A 26171-nucleotide genomic window follows, 5' to 3' on the forward strand; every position below is an offset into this window, starting at 1 on the left:
ATACACGTCACACACACACACACACACACACACACACACACACACACACACACCATATGGCTGTTGACATAATGTGTCAGGAAAAGACCTCTGCTTATATAATTGCCCCTGAACGATTCTGGACTTACTGAAACAATTTACTAAACATGTTTTGGCAAGATGGTTGTCATGCTTCAGTGGTATCGCACAGTTGTTGATTTTGTGTGTGTGTGTGTGTGTGTGTGCGTGTGCGCGTGTGCGTCTTGCCAGTAAACTGCCGCAGACACAAATGGAGTGGGCCCAGCTGCTAGAGTCTCAGCAGCGGTACCATGACGCTGAGCTCCAGAAGTGGAGAGAGATCATCAAGTCGTCTGTGGTTTTACTGGACCAGGTACAGAGTTACAACCGCACACACACAACCAGTGGTGGAAAAAGTACTCAATTTAAGTATTTAAGTAAACGTATAAATACTGCAATGTAGAAATACTCTGTTACAGGTAAAAGTCCGTAATTCAAAATGTACTTGAGTAAAAGTATTGGCATCAAAATGTACTTAAAGTACCAAAAGTAAAAGTACTAATTATGCAGAATGTCCCATTTTTGAAAATAGCAGATCTACAAGCTCACAATGCGTCGCGATACGACGCATTGTGAGCTTGTAGATCGGCTATTTGCCTATGGCCGAAATGCATATAGCATAGGGCTGAAGTGGGTAATGTATGTTTTGTAATAATAATCAAAATCTACAAAGTAACTAAAGTTTTCAAATAATTGTAGTGGAGTAAAAGTACAATAGGGATGTAGTAGCCTCCACTACATCCCTGAGATGTAGTGGAGTAGAAGTAAAAGTATTGGAACTTGGAAATACTCAAGTAAAGTACAAATACCTCAAAATTGTACTCAAGTACAGTACTTAAGTACATTTACTTAGTTACTTTCCACCACTGCTCACAAGTAGTAGTCCTTGGTATCCTTTTAAGCTTTTAATGCAGCAGCAGTCACAGACACGACCGCGTTTCGGCCTATTGGCCTTCGTCAGCGTATGAACCGCCTCAGCGGAAGTGTTCTTTATTACATAACTTCATCAATTATGTAAGTCACACCGTTGCTTGGAATCTGCACCCGGCTAAGTTCAAAGACTACAGTTCCTGTGTAGTCGAGCGTGTCGAACCTTGAAGTGACAGAGTCACAACCACACACTTTATTGTTAAGTATGCTGTTCACAACGCAAGGGATTTGCTTTGGCACGCAGTTCAGTGTTCAGTGTTTTAAAGCATTACTACTGATTTACCTTACTCGATTCACAAACAACCAGACACTTGATTGACATGATCATAATCAATTGGATTGGTATAGTTCTAATGCAGACAGTAGTAATAATGTTACTACTCCTGTCCATGGATTAATTTTTTAGACTGTTTGTTTACATTTTGTTCAGGTATTAAATTAATACATTAATTTCTAATCAAGGGATTATATTCAGCTAGACACAACATGGCGCGCAAACCAAGTATAAATCGAGCATTATTTCCCCCAGACAGTGAGTGGGCTGCACTCAGACTAGTTCACATAGAGGGTCTATTGAAAGGTCTACGATTGCATCAAAGGTCTATGATTTTATCAGCAACGCCTCCATTCCGTTCACTATTCCACAACCTAACTTTGTTCTATGCACTATCCTAGATGAAGGACTCTTTGCTGAACCTGCAGCGGGGCATCGGTTTAAGGGACTACAGCTCTGAGGCCGAGGAGAAACGAAGTCGCTACCACTGACACATCGCCTGCTAGGCCAACGAGGGCATGCCGTGCAATATAGGACCTGTTGTGTTCGTGTACCCGTATGCAGACAACAGCCAGGGAGAGGAGAACGGGAGTGTGAGAGAGGGGGAAGATAAGATGAGACCAGCAGCGAGCTGGCCCAGTACCGAAAAAACAAGCTACACCAAGGGCAGGGACCGTGGCAAGCACCCCCCCCCCCACCCCTTACCTCCACAGGGTCACAGAGGTTGCAACCCACCCGCCTGGAGGGGGTTAACCGTGGACAGGAATAGCCCCCTCTTTCAGTCAGGAAGTGAGGTGTGTCCCCCAGCAGCACTGCTGGACCATTGTGGGAAGGTGCTCGGCCGCCACACCTTGACCACACACACTTACACACACACACACACTCACGCCCCAACGTCGACGGGGCCCCTTCTTCTTTCCGTAGTTCCTCGGATGTTTCGTTTTGTTTTGTATTTAGTTTCCTTTCACCCCACCAGGAACAACACTCGTGTCGTAAGCCATGACGTCGTCAGCCTATAAGTTAGCGTCCCGTGTTTTCAATCCTTGTCCGTTGCGTGTCAAAGAAGAAAAAAAAAGAAAGAAGAGGAACAGAACAGGAGGGGGAGATAGTCAAAGAAAAGAAAGGCTTTCGACGCTCTCGACTGTTCCGAACCAATCGTCCCCTAGAGGTCCTCTCTGCAGTGTCCCTTTTTTTTTTAACTGTACTGTGTTGTAAGGTGACTACTGAGTCTCTGCTGCCTTGTTGTAACCTGTCCTGTATGGTCTGTATCAGGGCTGGTTCCCTGCAGAGCCTGTGGGCAGGGAGATGTGTTAAATATTATTTATATTAGCGCGCTCCGGTACCTCACCTGGTAGAGCATGTACTATATCAAGGCTGAGTTCTTTCTGCAGCCAGCCCGGGTTCAAATCCGACCCAAAAGCCCTGTGCTGCATGTCATCCCCCCCCCCCTCTCTCCCTTTCTCTCCTGCCATTCCTGTCTCTCTACTCACTGTCAAAATGAAGCAGAAAATGCTTACAAAATATTGATATTAATATATACCTAGACTGTGCTCTGGTGTAGTAGAATCTTAGGATTTTGAAGGACATACAGTAATGGTATGGAGACCCGACCCATTGCATGTTATTGTTTTGTTACCTCCAAACATGCCACAGGAAGCTGTTTGAACAATAAACCTGTTGGCCATGTCATAAGGAGGAATGATCTATCGAGACACATCATGAAATTCACAGGAATTCTGTTTCACCATCATCATCATGTCCAGCAATTTGCGGGTATCAATTCTGCAAACATTGCTGATATTTTGGCATTTATTTTCAATTTTTTTACACACACAGTGTTAAATCCCTTATATTGCACATTTTCTGTACCTGACCACCTTTCCAAGAGATGAGAATGTATTTTGGCTGGGAAAGCAAAAGAAAACCTAGTGATACTGTAATGAAAAAAAGGGGTACTGCAGCCGGACGAGTAGGGAGACCCATGTTCTTACGTGTTTTATTACTAAACTGTGACTGTATCTCTTTAAAAACGTTTCAAGATAGAAATAAATCTATGAATATATTTGAAATATATAAGTGCATATTTCATTATTTAAAAAATATATTTCAAAATATATAAACTTTACATATATTTATTGTTAATTTATGTATATATGAAAAGTTATCAGAGCTCTAGACTGGTTAAAGAATTTCTAACAAAAAGTGTTTTAAACCTGTGAAACGCATGCCAGATATGTCTGTGACATGTCTAGTGTGCATGAATGAGTGTGTTTTGCGCGAGTGTATTCGCGCATGTGCATGCGTGTATGCGTGCGAGTGTGTGTGCGTGTATGTGTGCTTTCATGTGTAAAGTGGGAAGTTTTTAGCATTCCACAATTGCTCAATATTTCATTTCTGGCACATGTAGCCAAACTGCCTTTGTTTTTAAGCCGCTGTGTTTGGATGCGGCCTTGTGTTGGACCGAACAGGCTAGTTTACAATTGAAGTGTTTCATATCCAAAATGAGCTATCTGACATTTGAATACATTCAGACCTGCTCTTAAAGAAATTACCCGTAGTATGAACCTAAACAAATGATGGTACTTTTTTTGGAAGGATAATACATTACTCAAGTCCTAACCTGACAAAAAAACAATGATAAATAATGGGACCCAATGCATTTTACTTCTATGGAGTAATGATTTATTTCCCCTCAAATGGATATATAGCATTTTTTAGATTATTTTTTCCAACTACCACCATCCCAACCACTCTACTCATGAAAAACTGTGATCATTCCCAAATGCTACTCTTCCTTTCCCCTTTCAAGTGTATGTTGGATGCAACAAAAGCATGAGTATCAACTGTACACATCTAAAATGTAACCAAAAGAGAGGGACTAGACATGTTCCTTCTCAAGATGTTATGCTAGATTTTAAATAAAGTATTTATCGCGGATGTGAGATGCCTACTGGATGAAGTGCCGGAAAGCAGCATCTCTTTAGAATTATCGTCAACAAAGACCGCCCCCTTGATGCTGAGGGCACTCATGAAAGCACTTACAATAAAGAGAGAGAAAAAGACTAGTGCTGTGAGAGTAATGCACTTTATGGACCATTCATACAGAATGAAAAAGAAAGAAATCACAGCACTACAGTCTGGAGGTTTAGAAAAACATTTTCTGAATTTCTTTTGGTGTAATGTCATATTTAATCAGTTACTCCAAAAGATTTGGAACTTGCAGTGTCACTGACAGTTGTTGTATTGAGGCTTTCAGAGTTAAAAAATTATAGAATTCCCCCTGTAATTCTTGACGGTGACATTTTCGTCATACACCAGGTGTTACCTGGCATTCTAGCATATTTCCATTTTGCATTTCTCAAATATTCATATCCCAGAATAGTGGCTTCAGACTGAAAACAGAGTGACTGTTGCTCTCTCCATGGTATATATTTCAGGGCAAGGCAGGAGGGAGTTGTTTGAATGAGGGCATAAGGTAACTGTTTCCACAAAAGTGTGCCAGTGTGTTACTGAGGGATGTTTAGAAACCAGAAAAGGCGTGTGTGTGTGTGTGTGTGTGTGTGTGTGTGTGTGTGTGTGTGTGTGTGTGTGTGTGTGTGTGTGTGTGTGTGTGTGTGTGTGTGTGTGTGTGTGGTAAAATCTGAAGATCTGGAGTTGAAGTGCTTGGAAAATGTTTCTGTTTTATAGAAATCACTTTTCACAATCAGGCTAAAGGCGACACTGAAATGATGCTTTGTGTATATGGGATTGTATTTCATATATATACGGTATATAAAAATGTGAAATGCTTTAAGAGTTTTGTTTTCAAATTGTATGTTTGTTTGCTGTTTTGGAAGTAAATTGCTTGATTGCTATGGATTTAACGTAGGCAATAGGAACATTCTTACTTTGAAAAACGTATGGTCAACTTTCAGTTGGTTAATCATTTAGGGAATCATGTTGTTCATTCCAGTTGGTTATACCTCACCTTCTTAGAATCAGCCCAATCTGGCTTTAATGCCACACTGTTTTATGTTCTTAATTTGTTATTGTTTTGTTGTAATTCCGAAGCCAATTACTATCTATTTATTCATCATGTCATCATAAAGCCTATGCATACATTTGTAACAGTGACCGATTGTTATTATTGTAGGCTACTATAATGGCCGAGCAAACACCTCCTTTTGAAAGGCATTAAAGGTCTCCTTCACGGGTAGATCTATATCTCTGCAGTGATATACAGTAACGTATCACACTTACGTTCACAATCACATCATTTCCTTCAAACCACATTTACTGCTCATCTGATAATCCCAAATGTAAATTCGTTTTTGTTTTCATTATATTCCCTCTTCAATTTCTAGAGTGCACTCACACAGATTTTGGTATTATGCGTATTATTGTACTATTTCTATCCTTTTCAACGCATGATGTCTGAACCCAACTGACCAATGTTGTTATCATAGACACGTAAAGAATCGTGCTCTTCACTGATGACATTAATTGGAAATGGGTTTGCTGTCAGAGATGTAGCAAGGTGACAGCCTCGCATGTACAATTCACTACTAACGCTCTTGGTGAAGACATGATAGAAATTGCTCAGACACACACACACACATCCCTGCCGAGCAGTGACTAGTGATCAAACGCATAGCAAATGCTCTTCTTTGTGTGTCTTGACAAAATACGTCCTGGTGTATGTAGCTCTGTTCAAAAATGAAAATGGATTCTACTGTATACGTTTTTTTTTTCCCTCCTTTTTTTAAAATCTGTTTTGATCTTTAGAAAGAATTTTACTGACATTTATACCTGAAATATATACTGCAAGTATATGTTATGTCTATCTACAGTGTACACACACACTGATAAAAGAATTCAGCCTGCGCTGTGCGTGGGTTTTGGGTCATTGAGGACTTTGCCTAATAGAGACTGAGGTGAAAATTGGCTTTCTGGTTCATGTGACGTAGAGACAGGAAGTATGAATAAAGAAAAGTATTGAACAAACTGGTTTTCTCATTTTATTCAATTTTGTACAGATTGGTCAGAATAGGCCTGGACGATGATGTATCAATATTGTGATATGAGACTAGATATAGTCTAGGACTTTGGATATCGTAATATTGTGCTTGAAGCAATGTGCCAAGAGTAGGCCTATTTAACAAAAGTGAATATGCTACTGTACATTCCATACAGTCCATTTTTATATATCAATCTATGGCAATAAATATTAATTGCATTTTTATGGGACTGTTAATCTACTCAGGAACTCTGAGCTATATACAGTAACACCCAGAGGTCATTGAAATGTACTTACGGTAATCTCTTGGAAAAGATTGACCTCAAAGTAAGGATAAAATCCTTACTTTTCGCATATTGGTACACAGCTATTAACAATACATTATGTTAATAGTACAACTCTTTACTCTTTTACTTTCATTGTGGTTTAAATGGAAATGTGAGTCCAATTGTATTTGTTAAGTGTGTGTATATATATATATGCAAACCATTGCCATTTGGGAACACCTATTTGCACAAAATGATCCTGTGACTCCAGGTGAAAGCTTTGATGTATTGATTTTATTTTAAAAGGAGAACAGACAGGCTATTTGTCCTTTTTCTTGGTTGAGTAGTAGAGTAAGAAAACTGGGAGAAGCAGAAGCACACAGGAAGGAAGGAGGGGCTGGTGTAATCCCATCCTACTCCATCAAGGTTCCATGTGGCACCACTGAAGGGTGCAATCCTTTATTGATTTCACTAATAACTCTATATCCACCTCAGTCTGAAAGGGTCACAGTTCATCTGTGCATACAGTACGTCCGTGTGCACCTGTAGATTAATTACTACTTAATGATTCAAGTAATTTATGTGTAAAATATATTTAGCTTGCTTCAAAGGATTTTTGGCTGGATCTAACCTGGATCTGACCTAACAGCCTAAGATCTGTGAATGTCACTGAGTGATGATGTTGTACCATTGATTGGCTGGTCGGCCTTACGGACGAGCCAATCTCTCTTCTTACTACATCCCAAAGCCTGTAGGGACGATTGCTCTGAGCTTGGCTTGTCCATTGTTAGGCGAACCAGCCGACCAATCGTGTATCTTCATTACTCAGTCAAAGACATTCGCTTTTATCGTTTTTTTTTTCTTTTCTTTTCTATTAATTAAGAGCTTGTCCATGTAATGTGATATGCTTCTTCAGTACACTTTGACAACCAATATTACTGGGTCCACTTCAGAAAAATCATGAACACTCGACTTACAATCCCTCTAACAACTTGCCGAACCATGTCACAGCATACAAGGTCCAGCCATGCTGCGTTTTGACCCAGGCTACTGTAAGTGATGTAATTTATTTACACATTGTTTTAACTAGGGAGATGTCCGTTGGGAATGCATGCCCCTTGGTTATGCAATACCCATATTACCCGCTTAGTACTTAGTGCAGCACCCATTATCATAGTAGATTCTTGGAGGTCACTCTATGTTCGGGAGGCATGCCCCTTCGTTTATACAATGCCCATTGTACCCGCCTACTCATTATCATAGTACTTGGAGGCCGGTCTATGACGTCAGTAATCAGTATAATGGTGTTATATTGATGACAGGGTCAGGGATCTCCATATATGGACATATGGACTTTGCCACGTTCAGCAGGGCGACTCGACTCGCTCGGCACGGCGACTCGCTCGCCGGTGCCTCTCGTGGCTCAAGTCCGCTTGAGGCGGCGCACCTCTGTCGTTTTAACAGTTTTGGCCTAACTAGTAGTAGTTCCTAACTTAATTTAAGGAGCTTTAGTCTGTTCTCACCAACTTAATATAAGGGGCTTTAGTCTGTTCTCACCAACTTAACATAAGGGGCTTTAGTCTGTTCTCACCAACTTAATATAAGGGGCTTTAGTCTGTTCTCACCAACTTAATATAAGGGGCTTAAGTCTGTTCTCACCAAGTCGGCCGCTTGTACCGAGCATTCTAGAAAATAATAATATAATTCCTTCTGAAAAACAATTATTTGATCATGGACTCAATTGGGATTCAAACTCTTCTGGACGCGGTCTTGACTTGGTCTTGTCTCCCCCCTCAGTCTTGATCTGGACTTGGGTCTTGCCCCCACGCGGTTTTGGGCTTGATGGCTTGAAGTGCTCAGTATATTATTATGTAACAACAACTGTTAAGTGCAACAATATCATTATTTTCCCCCACACTTAAAGGGGAAATCCACCCATTTTCAATATTTAACTATGTCATTAATATAGCATAAAGGAGTTGTGTGGAAATAAGAAAAAATTAAAAAAAAAATTAACATTGCAAAAAAATTTAACATTGCAAAAAAATTAACATTGCAAATTACACTGTGATGACTCATCATGGTGTAATTTGCAATGTTAATTTTTTTGCAATGTTAAATTTTTTTGCAATGTTAATTTTTTTTTACATTTTTTCTTATTTCCACACAACTCCTTTATGCTATATTAATGACATAGTTAAATATTGAAAATGGGTGGATTTCCCCTTTAACTGTGTGCATGCTGGTCCACATTTATATAGCACCTTATTACAAAGTGATTTTACAGTATTACATTCATTCACAAATGCAGCTAAATGGAGAGTTGGTAACCAAATGGACCCTTACGGTCCCATTTGGTTTCATTTTACGCTCTCAAGAGTTAAATTATTGTTAAATATCTGCATTACTTAATTAAAGAATTGTTATTTTGATCAACGTTTGCCTGTTATCTCTCCTAATGGTACCACATCAATACATCATGGAATTGTGGACAAAATCGTATCCAACAATAACAAAATATTCTACGTTTTGGGGTCTGAAAGTCTAAATCTCATCAAACGGTGGTCCGTGGCTCAAATGCCGCATAAATAATGGACCTTGATATGAAAAGGGTTGAAAACCACTGTGATAGACAAAGAGAACGACATTGTGGAACGTCTTCGATTTTCCTTTTTCTGTTTGGGTTTTTATGTAGGCCTATGTTTTACCTTTTTTTTCTTCAAATATCCAATAAATTTAATGTATTACAATATAACATCACAACCAATAGCTGCTATATATACAAGTATGCTATCTCTTGTATATATGTATTTATTTATATAATAAAGTGCAAGGGATCAGGTATTCAAATTGCCAATGCCATACCTTCCCAACATTGTGCTGTATTGCATATCAATCCATTAATTCCCATTGTTATCAAGTCCTCTGGGGACGTGTTGTTCTCCTTATCCCACCCTGCCCCTGTCCTCAGAAATCTGCCATTGAATTCATAAGAATCTCTGTCAATTGACACCTTGACCTGTCTTTCAGCTCGTCTTCTTTCATGGGTTTCCATTACATAAACGAGCTATTGTTGCCATAATCAGTTTAAAGCACAACAAACACCTCTCGGTTTTCCACCAATATTCATCGTTATACTAAAAGTGGTCCCATTCATTGGCCCCGGAATTAAAGGGTGAGGTCCATAATGAATCAATGGGGGGATGGGACACACGCAGCTCCCTCACAGCCAATGAAAGGGAAGATTTCATTTCCAAGGGGCGGATGAGATGAAATCCACTTTCGTCGTGGACCCCTCGCAGAGGGCGGGGCGCTGCTCTCTGTTTGACAGCTGCGAGATGGAAAATGTATAGCGGCACAGTCTGAGAGTAACCATGCTGCTCAATGGCAACCAGCACGAGAAACGGGATCCGATCATGGCTTACATAGACCACAGAGCTTCAGAATGCTGAACAGGAATTAATTCTGATTATTCACATTTTTTTAAAAACGGCACCCGATTTATTTATTTGTTTTGTCATGCACCGCGCGTTCTCGTTCCCAATGACCGTGGAGCGCAGTCGGACCAAGGAGCGCCTGGAGGCGAGTCTGGCCGGACTGTGTGAGCTGGAGCTCCGCAAGCAGAGGCAGGAGTGCCTGGTCCTCGGGGCGCTGGCCCTGGGTCTGGGATCAGACCCCGGGATGATGCATCATCCACGGGACGAGCTGGCCTGTTTCAGTAGCTGGGGCCAGGAAAACTTGACATTGAGACGTCAGCTGGTAAGAAGTTTTATGGGTTGAGTTTTTGCTACTTTGTTTTGCAGTTGTGTGTGTGTACTGTGGATACTGTTTGGCTCTATGTTGGCCGACCAGTGACCACCCATAATAGGCTATTATCACTCAAATAACAATCCGTTTATATCCCTGGCTTGCCTCGTCCAATTAAATTACCATGAACATAGAATGGTGACCGCAACACTCGCCCTAAAACACGCTCGCCCCCATTTGTTCCCCCGTTTACTGATGTTACCCTTAAGAATAAGGTTAGGTTTAGGCATGGTTTACTGAGGTTACGTTTAGGAATAAGGTTAGGTTTTAGGCATAGTTTACTGAGGTTGCGTCCTAAACTTTAGTTTTACTGAGGTTACGTTTAGGAATAAGGTTTTAGACAGTTTTAATGAGTTGAGGAGGTTATGTTTAGGAATAAGATAAGGTTGGGTTTTAGGCATAGTTTTACTGAGGTTACGTTTAGGAATAAGGTTAGGTTTGTTTTAGGCATAGTAGTTTACTGAGCTGAGGTTACGTTTAGGAATTCCCTGGGAATTCCTGGTGGCGAGTGGCTAGCGTTCCGAGGCCGCCGGATTTGCTCCGGGGCGACCGTGTTTTGGGGCGAGCGTTTTTGGTATTCTCTAGAATACAACGCGGTCTCATTTGTTATCATCTTGACGGTTGGAGGGACACTTGGTGTGGGTGCGCCTTTTGTGTGGCGACCTTTATCTGCAAGAAAAGTTACTTAAGTTGATTAATAGGTGGCCGTGGCCTGTGTCTTTCTCAGAGGATGTAATCTGGAGCCATCGCTCGGGCTGAGATTTATGCCTGGGGGTAACGGAACGAAATCAGGGGGTGGGGCACCCGCCGCTTGTGTAGAGAGAGAGAGGGTCTAAGCTACCATTTAATGGCCCATTGTTCCTTGATCATGGGCTTCTATGGGTTTTTACTACTCCAACAACCTCTTATTTGATGCTCTCTCTCTCACACGAGATCATAAATAAATGAAACATTCGTTTTGATGACGATGGGCTTTTAGCTTATACATGTCATGCCATTTTAATGAGGATATATCTTGTGCATAATTGATGGTTCAGTTTGTAGTTAGTGACGACCTGACTAGTGTGCAAAGATCCACCTAAAAGTGAAAGGAGGTCAGAGATAGATTCCTGTAGAAGTATTAACATTGGTTCTCAAAGGGGGGTCCTGGGGGGGGGGGGGGGGGGGTTCCAGGGGGTCCCCATGCAAAAGTAGTTAACATAGCATCACAATCAATCATCAACCACTGTATCCATTTATATGTTGGCTATTCAAAAATAGCAGATCTACAAGCTCACAGTGCGAGCTTGTACATCTGCAATTTTTTAAAAACATTTGACACAAATCTTCTCCCTCTGGGGGTCCCTGGCACAAAATATTTTTAGATGGGGGTCCGTGGTCAAATATATATCAATTTGGGGGTCCTTGGCACGAAAAAGTTTGAGAAACTACCGGCCTAGTAGGCGTGTTTTTGTCAGACTGTGATTGATATCATAATTAATCCCATGATGATGGGAACTTCTCAAACCAAGAACATTGGTTCAGTGACATCATCATAGCTAGCCCACACGAACGGAAACTTTTACGCATGAATGGTTAGTCTATCTATTCCAAATAGGCTACAGTGCATTATTATTTTCTTTATTGGTGGGCGTGGGCGGGGGTATATCTACTGTCAGTAGCTTTCTCTTGATTGTAAAACTCTGCTTTATTAGGCCTATACTGCCATTTAATGGCCTTTAAGTGCATTTCAATGATGTAGGCCTATTTTAATTGTTAGACCCTGTAGTGTAGGCCTATATTGCTCTAGACTAAAAAATTGGTAGCACTGGCCCGGACCACTGGCGTAGCGGTCCGGGCACCTAGGCTCCAAAGTAGGCTGACAGCGTGTCGTGGGTTCGAGTCCCGATCCCGACGGCCTTTTGCTGCATGTCACTCCCCATCTCTCTCCCCATTTCCTGTCAGCCTACTATCATATCAATAAAGGCACTGTAGCTGCTCTCGCACAGTCGGCTCCCGCTGGTCTCAGACTCGCTCTAGCTACAATAGGCTTCATGAAAAAAAAAAAAAGAGTGAAAAATAAATTAAATCAGCACAGCCTCCTATTGCTCTCATCTCTCCCTCTCCCACCCTCCCTGGCCTGCATGCGCCGGGGCCTTAACAATAGGCGCATATGGAGCGGAATACTAATGATTCACGAGGCCCCCGACGCTGCACCGCCAAGGAAGGAAGGGGGGAGTCGTGCGCGCCAGTCGCCTTGAAAGTGCATCGCCCGGTGAGAGCTGTCAACGCTCCTCTGCACACAGCGGCCCCGTTTCAACGACAGTCACGACGGACAGAACCATTTAGGCCACACACATGCGACATCAAGCTTTCCTACGTGGCTGCATATTTTTCTGTCCGCAGTTCCTCTTCTCTGTGGATTTGAGGCTGTCATTGGATCGATGTTTATCAACTGCGATGCTTATTCGAGCGCGAGGATAATTACACTGTAAATTCCTTGGAGATTTTGTTGCTTGGAGATTTGCCTGACCCTGTCGGTCTCCAAATGAATCCTCAAGATTGAGCTGTCCAAATATCAGGTCACCATATGGGGCCATGGAGCCAAATCCCCAATCTCATCTCCCATGTAGGTTAAAGTGTCTTGAATGTAGAGGGCCTTTAACATGAAAGAGGAGCTACTGACCCATGGCACCATGTTTGTGTGTGTGTGTGTGTGTGTGTGTGTGTGTGTGTGTGTGTGTGTGTGTGTGTGTGTGTGTGTGTGTGTGTGTGTGTGTGTGTGTGTGTGTGTGTGTGTGTGTGTGTGTGTGTGTGTGTGTGTGTGTGTGTGTGGTTTGGAGAGCCTATATAATGTTATGCGAGTACAACTTGGCACATGTAGCAATTCCCCAAAGGCTGCAAACCACTGTGACAGAGACTTTTGGGCTGAGGGCTCTATCTGTGTCTCTCTGTCTCTGTCTCCTGGCCTATACAGTCTCTCTATCTATGGTGTCTGAGGTGTTGACAGCCAATGGAACGCCAGACAGCAGCTGGGAAAGCACAAGGCCGTGTCTTCACTGTCAGCCACCCTGCTGGGTGTGTTTGGTCAGTGTGGGGCAAGTCTGCACTGTCAAAGAATTGCCAATTGTGCGTATGTACAGACAGTGCATAAAAAGCACACAAAAGAATAGTGTCAATAGATCATTTGACCTATTTATACATGGAGTTATAATAGGAAAAGTTGAGGATGTGGGGTGTGTGTGTGTGTGTGTGTGTGTGTGTGTGTGTGTGTGTGTGTGTGTGTGTGTGTGTGTGTGTGTGTGTGTGTGTGTGTGTGTGTGTGTGTGTGCGTGCGTGCGTGCGTGCGTGCGTGCGTGCGTGCGTGCGTGCGTGCGTGCGTGTGTGTGTGCACCTATGCATGCATATTTATCTCCTCATGTTATATGTGCATGTACTAGTGTTTAGGTTAGGGTCGTTATTGGTATACTGTAGCAGCAGTGCATGGTTATTTATGTCTGTGAAGTTTTATGGGCCCTCCACACCATGCACGATAACAATAATTGTAAATATATCATTTTAAATATCATTTCGACTCTAGTGGATGCTGAGTCCACACACCACAACTGTAACGATAACATCAGTGTGGATGCTCACATAATTATCGTTGCTGGCTTTAATGTGTGTGTGCTTGTGATGACACAGCATCACGTGATCATCATTAGTGAGAGTAGTGGTTCAGCACCGACTGTCCACTGGATGGATGGTGGCTCCCTAGTCTTTTATTTACAAGGCACGGACACATGCACACTCAAGCTTATTGCATGCGTGTGTGTGTGTGTGTGTGTGTGTGTGTGTGTGTGTGTGTGTGTGTGTGTGTGTGTGTGTGTGTGTGTGTGTGTGTGTGTGTGTGTGTGTGTGTGTGTGTGTGTGTGTGTGTGTGTGTGTGTGTGCGACTGTGCATGTGTGTGTGTGTGTGTGTGTGCATAAGATTGAATCCATGCATAAGCTTGACATTTAATTAGGACCCCTTGTTGTGCACCCCCCCCCACACACACACACACACACACACACACACACACACACACACACACACACTACTGTACTCTTTTTTTTGTATACCTGATCAAAATAGCATATGCAAATTACCCACGTAGGTGCATACATACACACATACCCAACATTATTTTTACACATTATATAACCACTTTGTGTAGCTTGCCTTTGAGGCTCAAGGCTCTTGAAATCAGCTGTTGGACACCTGAGCACAGACTGAGGGCCTCTATAGTATGTTCAGACTCTATTCACTGCCAGTTCCCTGGTCTGCTACACACTGAATGCAGGGCACCACAGACAGGGCATGCTAATGAATGTTATTCATCGCAATTATACAAACCCTGCGGTCTGACCGTGCGCCCATGTGTGTTGTAAATGTGCATGTTAAACTTGGCTAGTATTCGAATATCACATAAAATATTATTTTATTGAACTCAACTTAAATCTATAAATGAAAGAATGTTTCCGTAAAAAAGTTGAATGGGCAGCAACGCGATGGAGATGGGGGGCTCTCTGTGTGTGTGTGTGTGTGTGTGTGTGTGTGTGTGTGTGTGTGTGTGTGTGTGTGTGTGTGTGTGTGTGTGTGTGTGTGTGTGTGTGTGTGTGTGTGTGTGTGTGTGTGTGTTTCGTCTTGGCCTCTGTGCACGTGAGTGTATGTGTGGCAGTTTCCGGCTTCCCACAGACTCTCTCTCTCACTCTCTCTCTCTGGAGCCAGTCACAACACAGCTTTAATTATAGAGAGGCCAGAAGTTAGCCGGCATGCCTTGTGTGCCTTGTTCCATGGCTGAATATGTTCCAGCTCTAAAGAGCCATGCTGCCCACTCTGAACCACCAAAGCTGGCAGCTGGTAAAGGATTCTTCAGATCCGAGGCCTGATGAGACACTGCATGCGTGGTCCACACACAGCATCAATACATACTGTACTTCCCATCCTGTTGTAAGCCTACACAGTTAAACCCTGAGCGTGTACAAATGTAACATTTGTACACGCTCAGAGGTACAAATGCTTAAATTAACACTGATGATTTTATTGTGTATGCAGGGGAAAAAAACATACAGTGCAGTATAACGTATATTAAAATGTTATTTATTTTATATTATTACATTGTTTTCACAGGGTGTGAAATATCATTAATATTTTCCTTATATTTCGCTGCAGCCGACTTTGGTACGATCCATGCATGCATCACTCATCTCAAGGCTTAAGAAAATTGTTTTTCGGCCCGGTCCCCTGAGCTTCCTCTACTCACTATTCACGACTGAAGTCAATTTAACAGAGGCAATCAATCATAGCTTTCATCTGGTTGGTGTGTTGTCACCGTGAGAGAGGAGGTGGTCCCAATATTTTACACCCTCCGTATCTTTACAGTTTTATGGTTAGGTGTTGCCGGCTTTACTTCCCCTCTCGTCCGTCTCCACCATCGTCCCCCCCCCATCCCCCCCATCCCCTCCAGCAGCCTGGGGGCAGGGGATGCAGTAAAACACTAATGATACAGTGTGCAGGCTGTCTGGCATCCATGGGGGTAGATGCCATTAATAATGAAAGAGAATCAAAAACACAGAAAAAAAGGGGGGCGACCGATACCCCACAGCCAGAGCCAATCCTTATATAGTGGATTTGGTGTTAATATGGTTTTGTGTTTGTGTCTCGAGACGGCACTGGGTTAGCTTGTCGGCCCACAAAGCCATGTTTGTTTTGTGTACCATTTCATTACATTTTAATAAGCGCCACCACAGTGTCCGCAGTCTGCATCTGCTGTGCGTGTGTGCGTGCGTGCGTGTGCGTCTGTGTCTGTGTGTGTTCGTGTGTGCGTACGTTGATGGGTGGGTGTTGCACGCGTGACTGACTGGGCTCGAACGGGGAGGAGGTGAACGATCAATTGTGGTGAAAGTGTGTCATTGATGAATTGATTTCCAATAACCTCGCCTCCCGGCTATATCTTTACCTCACATTGGTAGCTAATGACACAGTGTCCCCAGCCAATCCCCCCCCCCCTCTCATATACAAATGCGCCAGCGATGTAATGATAATGCTCTGTCGGAACAAAAGAAAGCACCCGGTTGTTTTTTTGTGCGTAAAGCAGTTGTGTGATGGCAAGTATAGGTTAGCTTGGGTCAATTGCCCTGGACAGCCACTGTGTGTTATCAGAGCATTGATCCAGCCTTCCAGACAAAGGAGTCCGGAGATCAGGCACTGATAGCAGCGCTGTGCGGTGGCTGAAAAGATCCTTATAAGGAGTCCGGCCTGCTAGTTTACTGTTTATTGTTAGAGCACCAAAACCATATACTGTACTATATATATATACTTAATTTTTTTTCCCACATCCCATACTGTGAGACACACAGTATGTTTCTGTTTTACTAGAGTATAAGAGTGAATGGGCAGCCAGGAGTGACATTTGTGGTTGGAGGACGAAGTTTGGTGTTTTCAATAGAGATGGACACACATTCGCTGTTCTTGTGGCGATCAAACCTTTGAAGGCCTGGTTAATGGATGGTTTCTCTATCCACCAGGCCACCCCATGGCCACTGATTTGATGCTGTCATAAGGATCACTGCTTGCAGCTTATGTTTGGCAATGGAGTGATTGTGTTATGAGCTAAAAACATGAAGTCTGACAAAGCTGTATTCTCAAGTGTTTCGGACCTACTATAGCCCAGTGGTTCACATTGTCAATCCAGGGGAGCCAGAGCAATGCTGGTTTTCATGCTAGTCATCTAATCAGGTACTCATTTATAGAATGTAATTAACTACCAGGACAACTAACTTGTCTGGGTATCCATCACTATAGAGCTGAGTGTTGTGTGCTGTCAGTGTCTTTTGTCATCTTGACTCCTGTGGTCGTGATTAACCCATTAAGACCGGGAACGCATCTGTGTCATTATTAGATTTCTTTGGCTATTAAAAAATAGCAGATCTACAAGCTCATAGCGCGGCACTCAGTGCTTGTAGATCTGCTATTTGTGCAAATCTTTGAATATATATAATTTTTTAAAGCGAACATTTTAACTCAAATCTTTGCTTCTGGGGGGTCCCTGGAACAACATATTTTGAGATGGGGGTCCGTGGCCAAATACATATGATTTTGGGGGTCCTTGACATGAACGTTTTATTTGAAAACTGTTAGGATTTAGAAGACATTTGTAGAATCCCCAGAAGCAAAGATTATTGAGTTATAAATGTTCGCTTTAAAAATATATATATTCAAAGATTTGCACAAATGTTCACGATTTTTCTAAAAACGGCTAAACGAGGCGATACACGATTATTGAATATTATATGCATGAATATTCTTCATCGAAATGATCCGCCATTGATGTAAATTAATTGGCCCGATGGAGTGAATGGAGATGGCACAAGTCTTTCTAGCTCAATGGGGACAAGAGCCAAGAAGACACATGATCTCTCTCTCTCTCTCAGTCACACGCACGCACGCACGCACGCACGCACGCACGCACGCACGCACGCACGCACGCACGCACGCACGCACACAGTGCTGTTGAAGTGGAGATGGCTTGTGCCAGCTGTGTGACAGGCTCTCCATCATTGAGGAGTTTTAACGCTGGAAGTGTCACCTCTTCACAGGGACATGCTCAGTCTTGTGGTAATGAAGTAAATGAGCCAAGAGTGTCTGTAATTTAGCATACAGCAAATTGAAGCAAGTATGTATGTAATATTTCAACGCGTGCGTGCGTGCGTGCGTGCGTGCGTGCGTGCGTGCGTGCGTGCGTGCGTGCGTGCGTGCGTGCGTGCGTGCGTGCGTGTGTGTGTGTGTCAGTGGTGGAAAGTAACTAAGTACATGAACTTACATGAAAGTACTGTACTTATATAACGTTTTTAGGTATGTGTACTTTACTTGAGTATTTCTAATTTACAATACTTTTACTTCTACTCCATTACATGTCAGAGACAAATATTGTACCTTTACTCCACTACAATTATTTGAAAACTTTAGTTACTAGTTACTTTGTAGATTTAGATTATTATTACAAAACATACATTAACCATTTCAGCCCTATATACATTTCGGCCATTTGAAAATAGCCGATCTACAAGCTCACAATACGTCACAAGAGCTTGTAGATCTGCTATTTTCAAAAGAGTTTTATACATTTGAAAACGTGAAATGGAACATTCTGCATAATGAGTACTTTTACTTTTGGTACTTAAGGTACATTTTCATTCCAATACTTTAGTACTTTTACTCAAGTACATTTTGAATTCCGAACTTTTTCTTGTATAACAGAGTATTTCTATATTGCAGTATTGATACTTTTACTTAAGTAAAAGATTTGAATACTTTTTCCACCACTGTGTGTGTGTGTGTGTGTGTGTGTGTGTGTGTGTGTGTGTGTGTGTGTGTGTGTGTGTGTGTGTGTGTGTGCGTGTGTGTGTTTGTTTTAACCCATGCAGACAAGCTTACACACAGACATGTGCTGAATGTAAGTCTGTACATCAGATGACCTCAGACGGGCAGAAATTGTCTCGTTAATTAAACAAGCATGACCAATTTTCCGGTCTTTCTCATGGGTGCGTGACTAGTGAGTGCGTCAGTCTCGGTCAGTGTATGTCAGGTATATATAATCACTGTGTGTGTGTGTGTGTGTGTGTGTGTGTGTGTGCGTGTGTGTGCGTGTGTGTGCGTGCGTGCGTGCGTGCGTGCGTGCGTGCGTGTGTGTGTGTGTGTGTGTGTGTGTGTGTTTTGCACGTGTTCATCCATATAAAAGAACATCTCCACGCACTTTTCAGAGCAGTGAATTATTCATGTTCCAGATGGCTAAGATACAGTAGATGGATACATATAGAGCAACGTGCAGAAGCACAACAGAACTTTGAGGATGTGTGTGTGTGTGTGCGTATATATGTATATGTACATATATACATATAGAATGTAATTAATTACCTGGTACAATAGACCATGTCTATGAATGTGGCTTATTATATACAATGAACTAATCAAATTGGACTCACATTTCCATTTAAACCACAATGAAAGTGAGTTGTACTATGAATATTAATAGCTGTGTACCAATATGCAAAACATAAGGAGTTTATCTGCTCTCTTCTTTTAGGAGCTACAGTACAGCTTACAGTACATAACATTATCTTTGTCTCTGTCTCAGAGTGCACTCCAGAGCTCTCCCTGGGGGTTGATGCAGGCATTGGAACATCAGTTGGGAGACCTGCGGATAGACACGGACGAGGGCAGCTATGAAGGGGTCCACGCTGACACAGGGGACAGCAGACCCAGCTCAGGTAATAACAACAACAACAACAATACTGTCTCCTGCATAACATGCAGCTCTAAGTGCTACAAAGACATCCCTTTAACCCATTAAGACCGGGAACGCATCTGTCATTTTAGATTTTAACCACTTTAACCATTCTTTTTTTACTTTGGGCTATTAAAAAATAGCAGATATACAAGCTCATATGAGCTGGTAGATCTGCAATTCTTTTGAAAAATCGTGAAAATGTGTGCAAATCTTTGGATGTATATATTTTTAAAGGGAACATTTGTAACTCAAATCTTTGCTTCTAGGGATTCTACAAATGTCTTCTAAATCCTAACAGTTTAAAAAAAAAAAGACTTGCTATAATCAGTGGTGCTCAAACGTTTTTATGTCAAGGACCCCCCAAAATGATATGTATTTGGCGCGGACCCCCATCTCAAAATATGCTGTTCCAGGGATTTGAGTTAAAAAATGTTGCTTTAAAAATATATATATTCAAAGATTTGCACACATTTTTACGATTATTAATTTAGCAGATCAACAAGTTCATGAGCTTGTATATCTGCTATTTCTGAATAGCCAAAGTATAAAATAATGGTTAAAGTGGTTACACACATGCGTTCCCTGTCTTAAAGGCATGCAATTTAGAGCCGCTGGAAGCGCACACAATGTTGTTAACTTCATTTACGTTAAGTCCTCACTTTCTGAATGTATAATGCAAACTGCTTTTTCTACTTCTTTGTGTAATGAGTTTGATGTTTACATCCTGTTTGCACAAATGTGGCTTCTCATGCTCCAGTTGCTTGCATTTGTGGTGCTGTTTGTGAAATGTGGGTAGACAATGAAAACAGGTTTATTTTCGAGGAGCCTGGTAGAATCACTGGGATATAGTGTCTGATTTGTCTCCCTCTCACTTTGTCATCATTATTCTATCTTTGTAATTATTTTTTGATATATTTTGGGCTACTACTAACTTTTTTCCCGCTTTCTCTCTGTTCCTCTCTCTCTCTCTGTTCCTCTCTCTCTCTCTCTCTCTCTCTCTCTCTCTCTCTCTCTCTCTCTCTCTCTCTCTCTCTCTCTCTCTCTCTCTCTCTCTCTCTCTCTCTCTCTCTTCCATCTTCCTCTCTCTCTTCATTTCCCTATCTCCCTGTCCTCAGGCTTCTATGAGTCGAGTGAGGGTCAGTCTCCTAAGGGGAGGCCTTATTCTGCTGAGCCCACAGAGGTCACTGTCTCTCCCTGGGCCTACAGCAGTGACAGGCCCAAGTCCCTGGGTAAGGAAAAACCAGCAGACCTGGCAGAAACCACCTCAAGGCAGCTACAGTAGTATATGTGTGACTCAAATGATTAGACAAGTCAGGTCAACCTGAAGAGTAGTTCAGGTTGTTTTTAGCATTCCAAATGTACTGCATGTCGTGTACAGATCTGCTGTTTAAGTGATTGTGCAATTTTAGCATTGCCTTTTAACTGTTTGATGCAGTCTTGGCACTGATGTCCTTACACTGTAAGAAGTGTAAAATGTCAGATGGGCATACTAGGTCTCTATCATTCATTTACCTCAAATATGATAGGCGAGAAAGGTAAAATATTTACTTTCAATTATTGGTTTCATTACCATCATTTAGTCTTGATTATATCTATAATAGGAAGCATTCTTATATACTTATTTTTCTTCTTTTATAAAACAAAATACTAGACTTTAGGTTCTGCACTACTACTACTTCTACTTACTACAGTGTTGTTTCATCTTCTATAGGAGACCCTCTGATGCTGAACGGAGAGCACCTGGATGTGCCCCGTGCCACTCTGCCCCGTTCCTTCTCTGCCCCTTACCCGCCTCTGGAGGGCATCGCCGAGGAGGGCCCGGCCGAGGAGCCCTTTCAGTGGGAACTCGGTGGCTTCGACCAAGCCGACTGGCACCAGCAGCAGGCCACCGAGGAGGACCAGGTGACCAGTGTTGATCTCGTCGACTAAAACTATGACGAAAAATGTTCGCCGACAACCTTTTTTCATTGACGAAAACCAAATTAAAACTAAGCTACGATGACTAAAACTAAGACTAAATATATTGACAATTTCGTCAACAATTAAAAACTAGACTAAATTGTTAGTGAGGGACTAGAGGAGAAGAGATCCAGTAGAACTAAAAGACAAGTCATTTTATTTGGTTGCGCTCAGGTGTTGCGCTCTGCAAATAGCCGATCTACAAGCTCACAACGCGTTGCGCTGCGACGCGTTGTGAGCTTGTAGATCGGCCATTTTCAGCATGCAACCAAGTGTAAAATCAGCCGTTACGACGCCATCAAGGCACCGCCAAGATACGTTTCAGTCGACTAAATCAACTGTAGATTTAGACGACTATAATCTTATGATGTTTAGTCGACTAAAACTAGACAAAAACTAAAACATTTCAGATGACTAAAATATGACTAAAAACTAAAGGGAATTTTATTCAAAAGACTATGACTAAAACTAAATCAAAATTTGCTGTCAAAATCAACGCTGCAGGTGACAGAGGAGGAGGTCTACCAGCACGCCCTGAGGGTCGAAGGTTACATCCTGGGTCTCATCCAGCGCCACACCCACTCCCTGCTGCGGCCGAGTCAGCCTCGCACCACTCTGACCCCCGACCCCTCGTACTGCAGCACCTCCAGCCAGGGCAGCCTGCTCAGGAGGACCCCCTCGCACACCCCGGAGCACTGCCCGCCCGACCCGTACGCTGACCTCCTCGTTGACCCCCGAGGCGACCTCTCGGCAGAGCATGAGATCTGGAGGGGGGGTGATGATCCGCTGGACGAGGAGGCCTGTGGAGGAGAGGCTCCGTCTCTGGAGGAGGACTGCTATCTGGCCCTGCCGCCCTACCCCCACTCCTCCAGGCCTCACTCTCTGGCCGGGGGGCTGCCGCTGCAATCCCTGCCCCCCCTTCTTGACCCCGGCTGTGGTGGTGTCAGGGCTCTGGACCTTTGTTGCGAGCCCACCCAGTTCCCCCAGCCCTACCTCCTAGCTCACTCCCCGGCTCATCATCACAACCAGCACCTTGTCAGCGCTCAGTACATCCCTGGCCAAGGCTGCCAGGCCCCTGTCCACTCCCCCAGGCACTACGCCCCGGATCAGCCCAAACCCGGCCGAGGCGTCGCCTCACCTGACCAGCCCGGCTCCAAGCCCAGAAGCTCTAAAAAGACCCACGATGAGCGGCAGAGCTCAAAGAGACCGAGCAGTAAGACCAGTCGGTCTCAGTCAGAGAACAGTCTCCTGGGCCAGCGAGGGCTGCCCGAGCGCCGATACAGCACCACCGAGAGGCCCCAAAGCCGGAGAGACCCGGCACAATGCCAGGCCGAGACCACGGGTGTCCAAACGGGCACCGGCATCCATAACGGGGGTCGGCGCTGGTGCTCCAACCTGGAGCTCAGCCAGGACGAGGGGGAGGCGGCCCACGCCGGGCAGGCGCACAGACGACCGCCTCGGCGAGCCCGTCAAGGCCATCCTTCATGCCCCCAGACCCAGCCGCATCATTACCGCCAGCACCACCACGGCCAGCCTCGGCTCTTGGACTACCCAGAGAGAGCACCTCTTTGTCGGGCCGAGGAGGGCTACACGGCAGCCGCCCCTGGGGAGTCTGAGTCCAGTATGAGCGAGGTCTACTCCCCGGCCTCCAGTTCGTTGTCCAGTTCCTCAGATGAGAGCGGGGGACTGGTGTGGCCTCAGCAATTGCCCCCACGACTTGCCCCTTCCTCCTCTTCCTCCTCTTCCCCCCCGCAAGTGACTGCCAATGCCTCCTCCCAACCCAAGGCTTTTGTCAAGATCAAAGCCTCCCACGCTCTTAAAAAGAAGATCCTCAGATTCCGTTCCGGTTCCCTCAAAGTCATGACCACCGTGTGAAATGATGGTCAAAAATGACCATCTGAACTGGAACTTTTACTGTAGTTTTTCAACAAATGAATTACCTCTCCAACATATCCGTTCAATTAAAATATCCTGTTTTCATATTCTACCTTCATAATCTACCTCTTTGACCAAGATACAGCTTGGTCAAAGGATCCTATGTCAGTATTATTTGGTTCGTCTGCTAGCTCATAACCCTCAGACAGTAAGGTAATGGGCAATATTCTAATAACACTGCCATGATTAATCGCTATATACAGAAACCCACAGGCATTCCATGTACGTATTGGCTACAAATAACTAACAGTTAGTGACACGTTTAGCATTACAAAGTTGTCATTTGTTATCATCAAACGCTTCAGCCCAATATGTTCCAATTATCATGGCTAAAATCATGTCAGACTAACAAAAATGCAAATTGATGGTGTTTTCCTGCACAGCCGACATAAGTGTACAAACATGAACATACAAAATAATAAATAAAACCCCTGCCACAGTCCGAGTAGCTATTTTCAAATATTATTTTCAAATTTCACATCATGTCAATAAATAGGTTTCACAGCAGACTTGTTTCTCTCCCCATATTTGTCATTATGACAATTCCCCTCGAACAATGAACTAAATAACTACAACACAGGCCCTGTTGCTGCTAGCCCCCACTGTTGTCCTGGGGGTGGTGCAGACCATTGGTTCTCAAAATGGCGTCTGGGGACCCCCAGGGGTCCTTGACAGAGTTCCAGGGGGTCCCCAGCTAAATGATGGATAGATAGGAACCAAATAGACCCTTATGGGTCTGTAACTCTGAGAGTGTACAAACTCTCAGAGTTAAATTAACATTGATTTTACAATATAAATTGGGGTCCCAGAGATAGAAATGCCATTACATGGGGGCCCGTAGCTTAATGCATGTCAAACTGGGGGTCCTTGAAATTAAAATGGTTGAGAATCACTGCTAGAGCCGTAAAAATTGGGGTCGCTGGCATATCTTTTCAAATGGGGGTTCGCGGGCTAATAAGTGTCAATTTGGGGGTTCTTGACATGATAAAGTTTGAGAACCACAGGTGTAGACAACCACATGTGTCCACCAATACATATGGAGTCGCCAGCTGCTTCTTTTGACCTGACACTGAGAAGTTTCACCGTGAGGGCAAAATGTGTGCAGAAGAACACACTATAGAGTTCTGCTCCCCACTGAACAGGTGCTCTGACCAACCAGTAGGAGTCACTAGTGTAGCAACAAAGAACACAATCCCCTGCCAGCCAGGCCACTGTGTTTGATGTTGCGCCAGGCCAATGGAGACAATAGACAGATAGATGCAGCTGAAGGTAATGACAGATTGTGGGTATGTTTCATGCAGTGGTGGAAAAAGTACTCAAATTCTTTACTTCAGTAAAAGTATCAATACTGCTAAATTGAAATACTCTGTTACAATTAAAAGTCCGGAATTCAAAATGTACTTATTAAGTACAAAAGTATCGGCATCAAAATGTACTTATAGTACCAAAAATAAAAGTACTCATTATGCAGAATGTCCCCATTTCAAGTTTTCAATTGTATATATATATATTTTAAATAGCAGATCTACAAGCTCACAATGCGTCGCAAGTTTGTAGATCGGCTATTTTCAAATGGCCGAAATGTATTGTTAAAGAAGTGGTTAATGTATGTTTCGTAATAATAATCAAAATCTACAAAGTAACTAGTAACTAAAGATTTCGAATAACTGTAGTCGAGTAAAAGTACAACATTTGCCTCTGAGATGTAATGGAGTAGTAGTAAAAGTATTGGAAATTGGAAATACTCAAGTAAAGTACAATTACCTAAACATTTTACTTAAGCAGTACTTGAGTAAATGTACTTAGTTACTTTCCACCACTGCATGTAGGTTTGTATGTGTGCCTGCATGGACAGTGTACAGTTAAACTAAAGGAGGATGAAACCCTATAGGCTGATCTTGTAGTTTGTTTGACATTTGATTTAGTGTATACACAAAATAGTTTTTGTTTAGTTTTTTTCGAAACATTTTGGCATTCTGTTGTTAACTCTGTCTCATTTATGATCAATGAAGAGCTCTAAAATATTTTTCATTTGAGCTGGTCTTTAATGCTGTTATTGTAACACCTAAATGAAACACACCCACAATTAACTTTATTGGCTTCATTTGTGTTTATCTGTTAAAATGTCGGCTGTCGAAATGATACTATAGACTCATGTTCCTAATGCTCCTTGTTTTTCTTATTCATTTTGCTTTATTACTTGACTGTCTGCTAAATGTTTAACAGGCAGAACGTGGCTAACTGCAAATATTAACCAATATTACAAACAGTATTTAAGCTAACTTGCCTGTAAATTAAATGACCAGCAAACATATAAACATAACAGACCTTCCTCCTTCTATTTAGTTTGATCTACTTGCAAACAAAAAATATCAACATACGACTCAGATCATAAAACCATTCAAAAGCATTCCGTGGAGCTAAACCCTCACCCAGAATGTGCTGAGGCCGCCAAAATTGATGACCCCCATCACAAAACTAAAATGTCTCTCTGTCTGATAAAACATAAAAGAAAAGGGCATGCCATGAAAGAGCAGCGTGAATCGGTTATGTGTCAAAGGATTGTGCATTTAAAGTCATTTAGTTGTTTTGTCCATGCGGATAAAAGTAGTAGCGGTTGCTGGAGATCACTACTAGGGGCTAGCTGATGTCACTTC

The 26171-nt window shown here is 42.9% G+C and overlaps 2 protein-coding genes across 3 annotated transcripts in view; both read left to right on the forward strand.

The window, feature by feature from the left end:
* The window catches only part of gramd1bb (GRAM domain containing 1Bb), a gene marked incomplete at its 5' end in the record, with an annotated part of 171362 nt that extends 165154 nt beyond the window's left edge, over nt 1–6208 (forward strand). For both annotated transcript variants that reach the window (XM_080428621.1, XM_080428622.1), the window contains 2 exons: nt 250–370; nt 1663–6208. In XM_080428621.1, the coding sequence (XP_080284747.1) occupies nt 250–370; nt 1663–1752 (211 nt within the window). In that variant the 3' untranslated portion in view covers nt 1753–6208. The remainder of the gene's footprint in view (nt 1–249; nt 371–1662) is intronic.
* Nucleotides 6209–9951: 3743 nt separating this feature from the next.
* Nucleotides 9952–23987, forward strand: LOC308085020 (dapper homolog 1-like). Its single transcript, XM_080428036.1, has 5 exons — nt 9952–10282; nt 19468–19600; nt 20736–20849; nt 21332–21522; nt 22084–23987. Exons 1-5 carry the CDS (start codon nt 10043–10045, stop codon nt 23452–23454), a joined length of 2049 nt encoding a protein of 682 aa, XP_080284162.1. The 5' UTR covers nt 9952–10042; the 3' UTR covers nt 23455–23987.
* The last annotated feature ends 2184 nt before the right edge of the window (nt 23988–26171 follow it).

This window comes from Gymnoscopelus braueri (genome assembly GCF_963280865.1).
Source record: "Gymnoscopelus braueri genome assembly, chromosome: 5".
Taxonomy (NCBI): Eukaryota; Metazoa; Chordata; class Actinopteri; order Myctophiformes; family Myctophidae; genus Gymnoscopelus; species Gymnoscopelus braueri.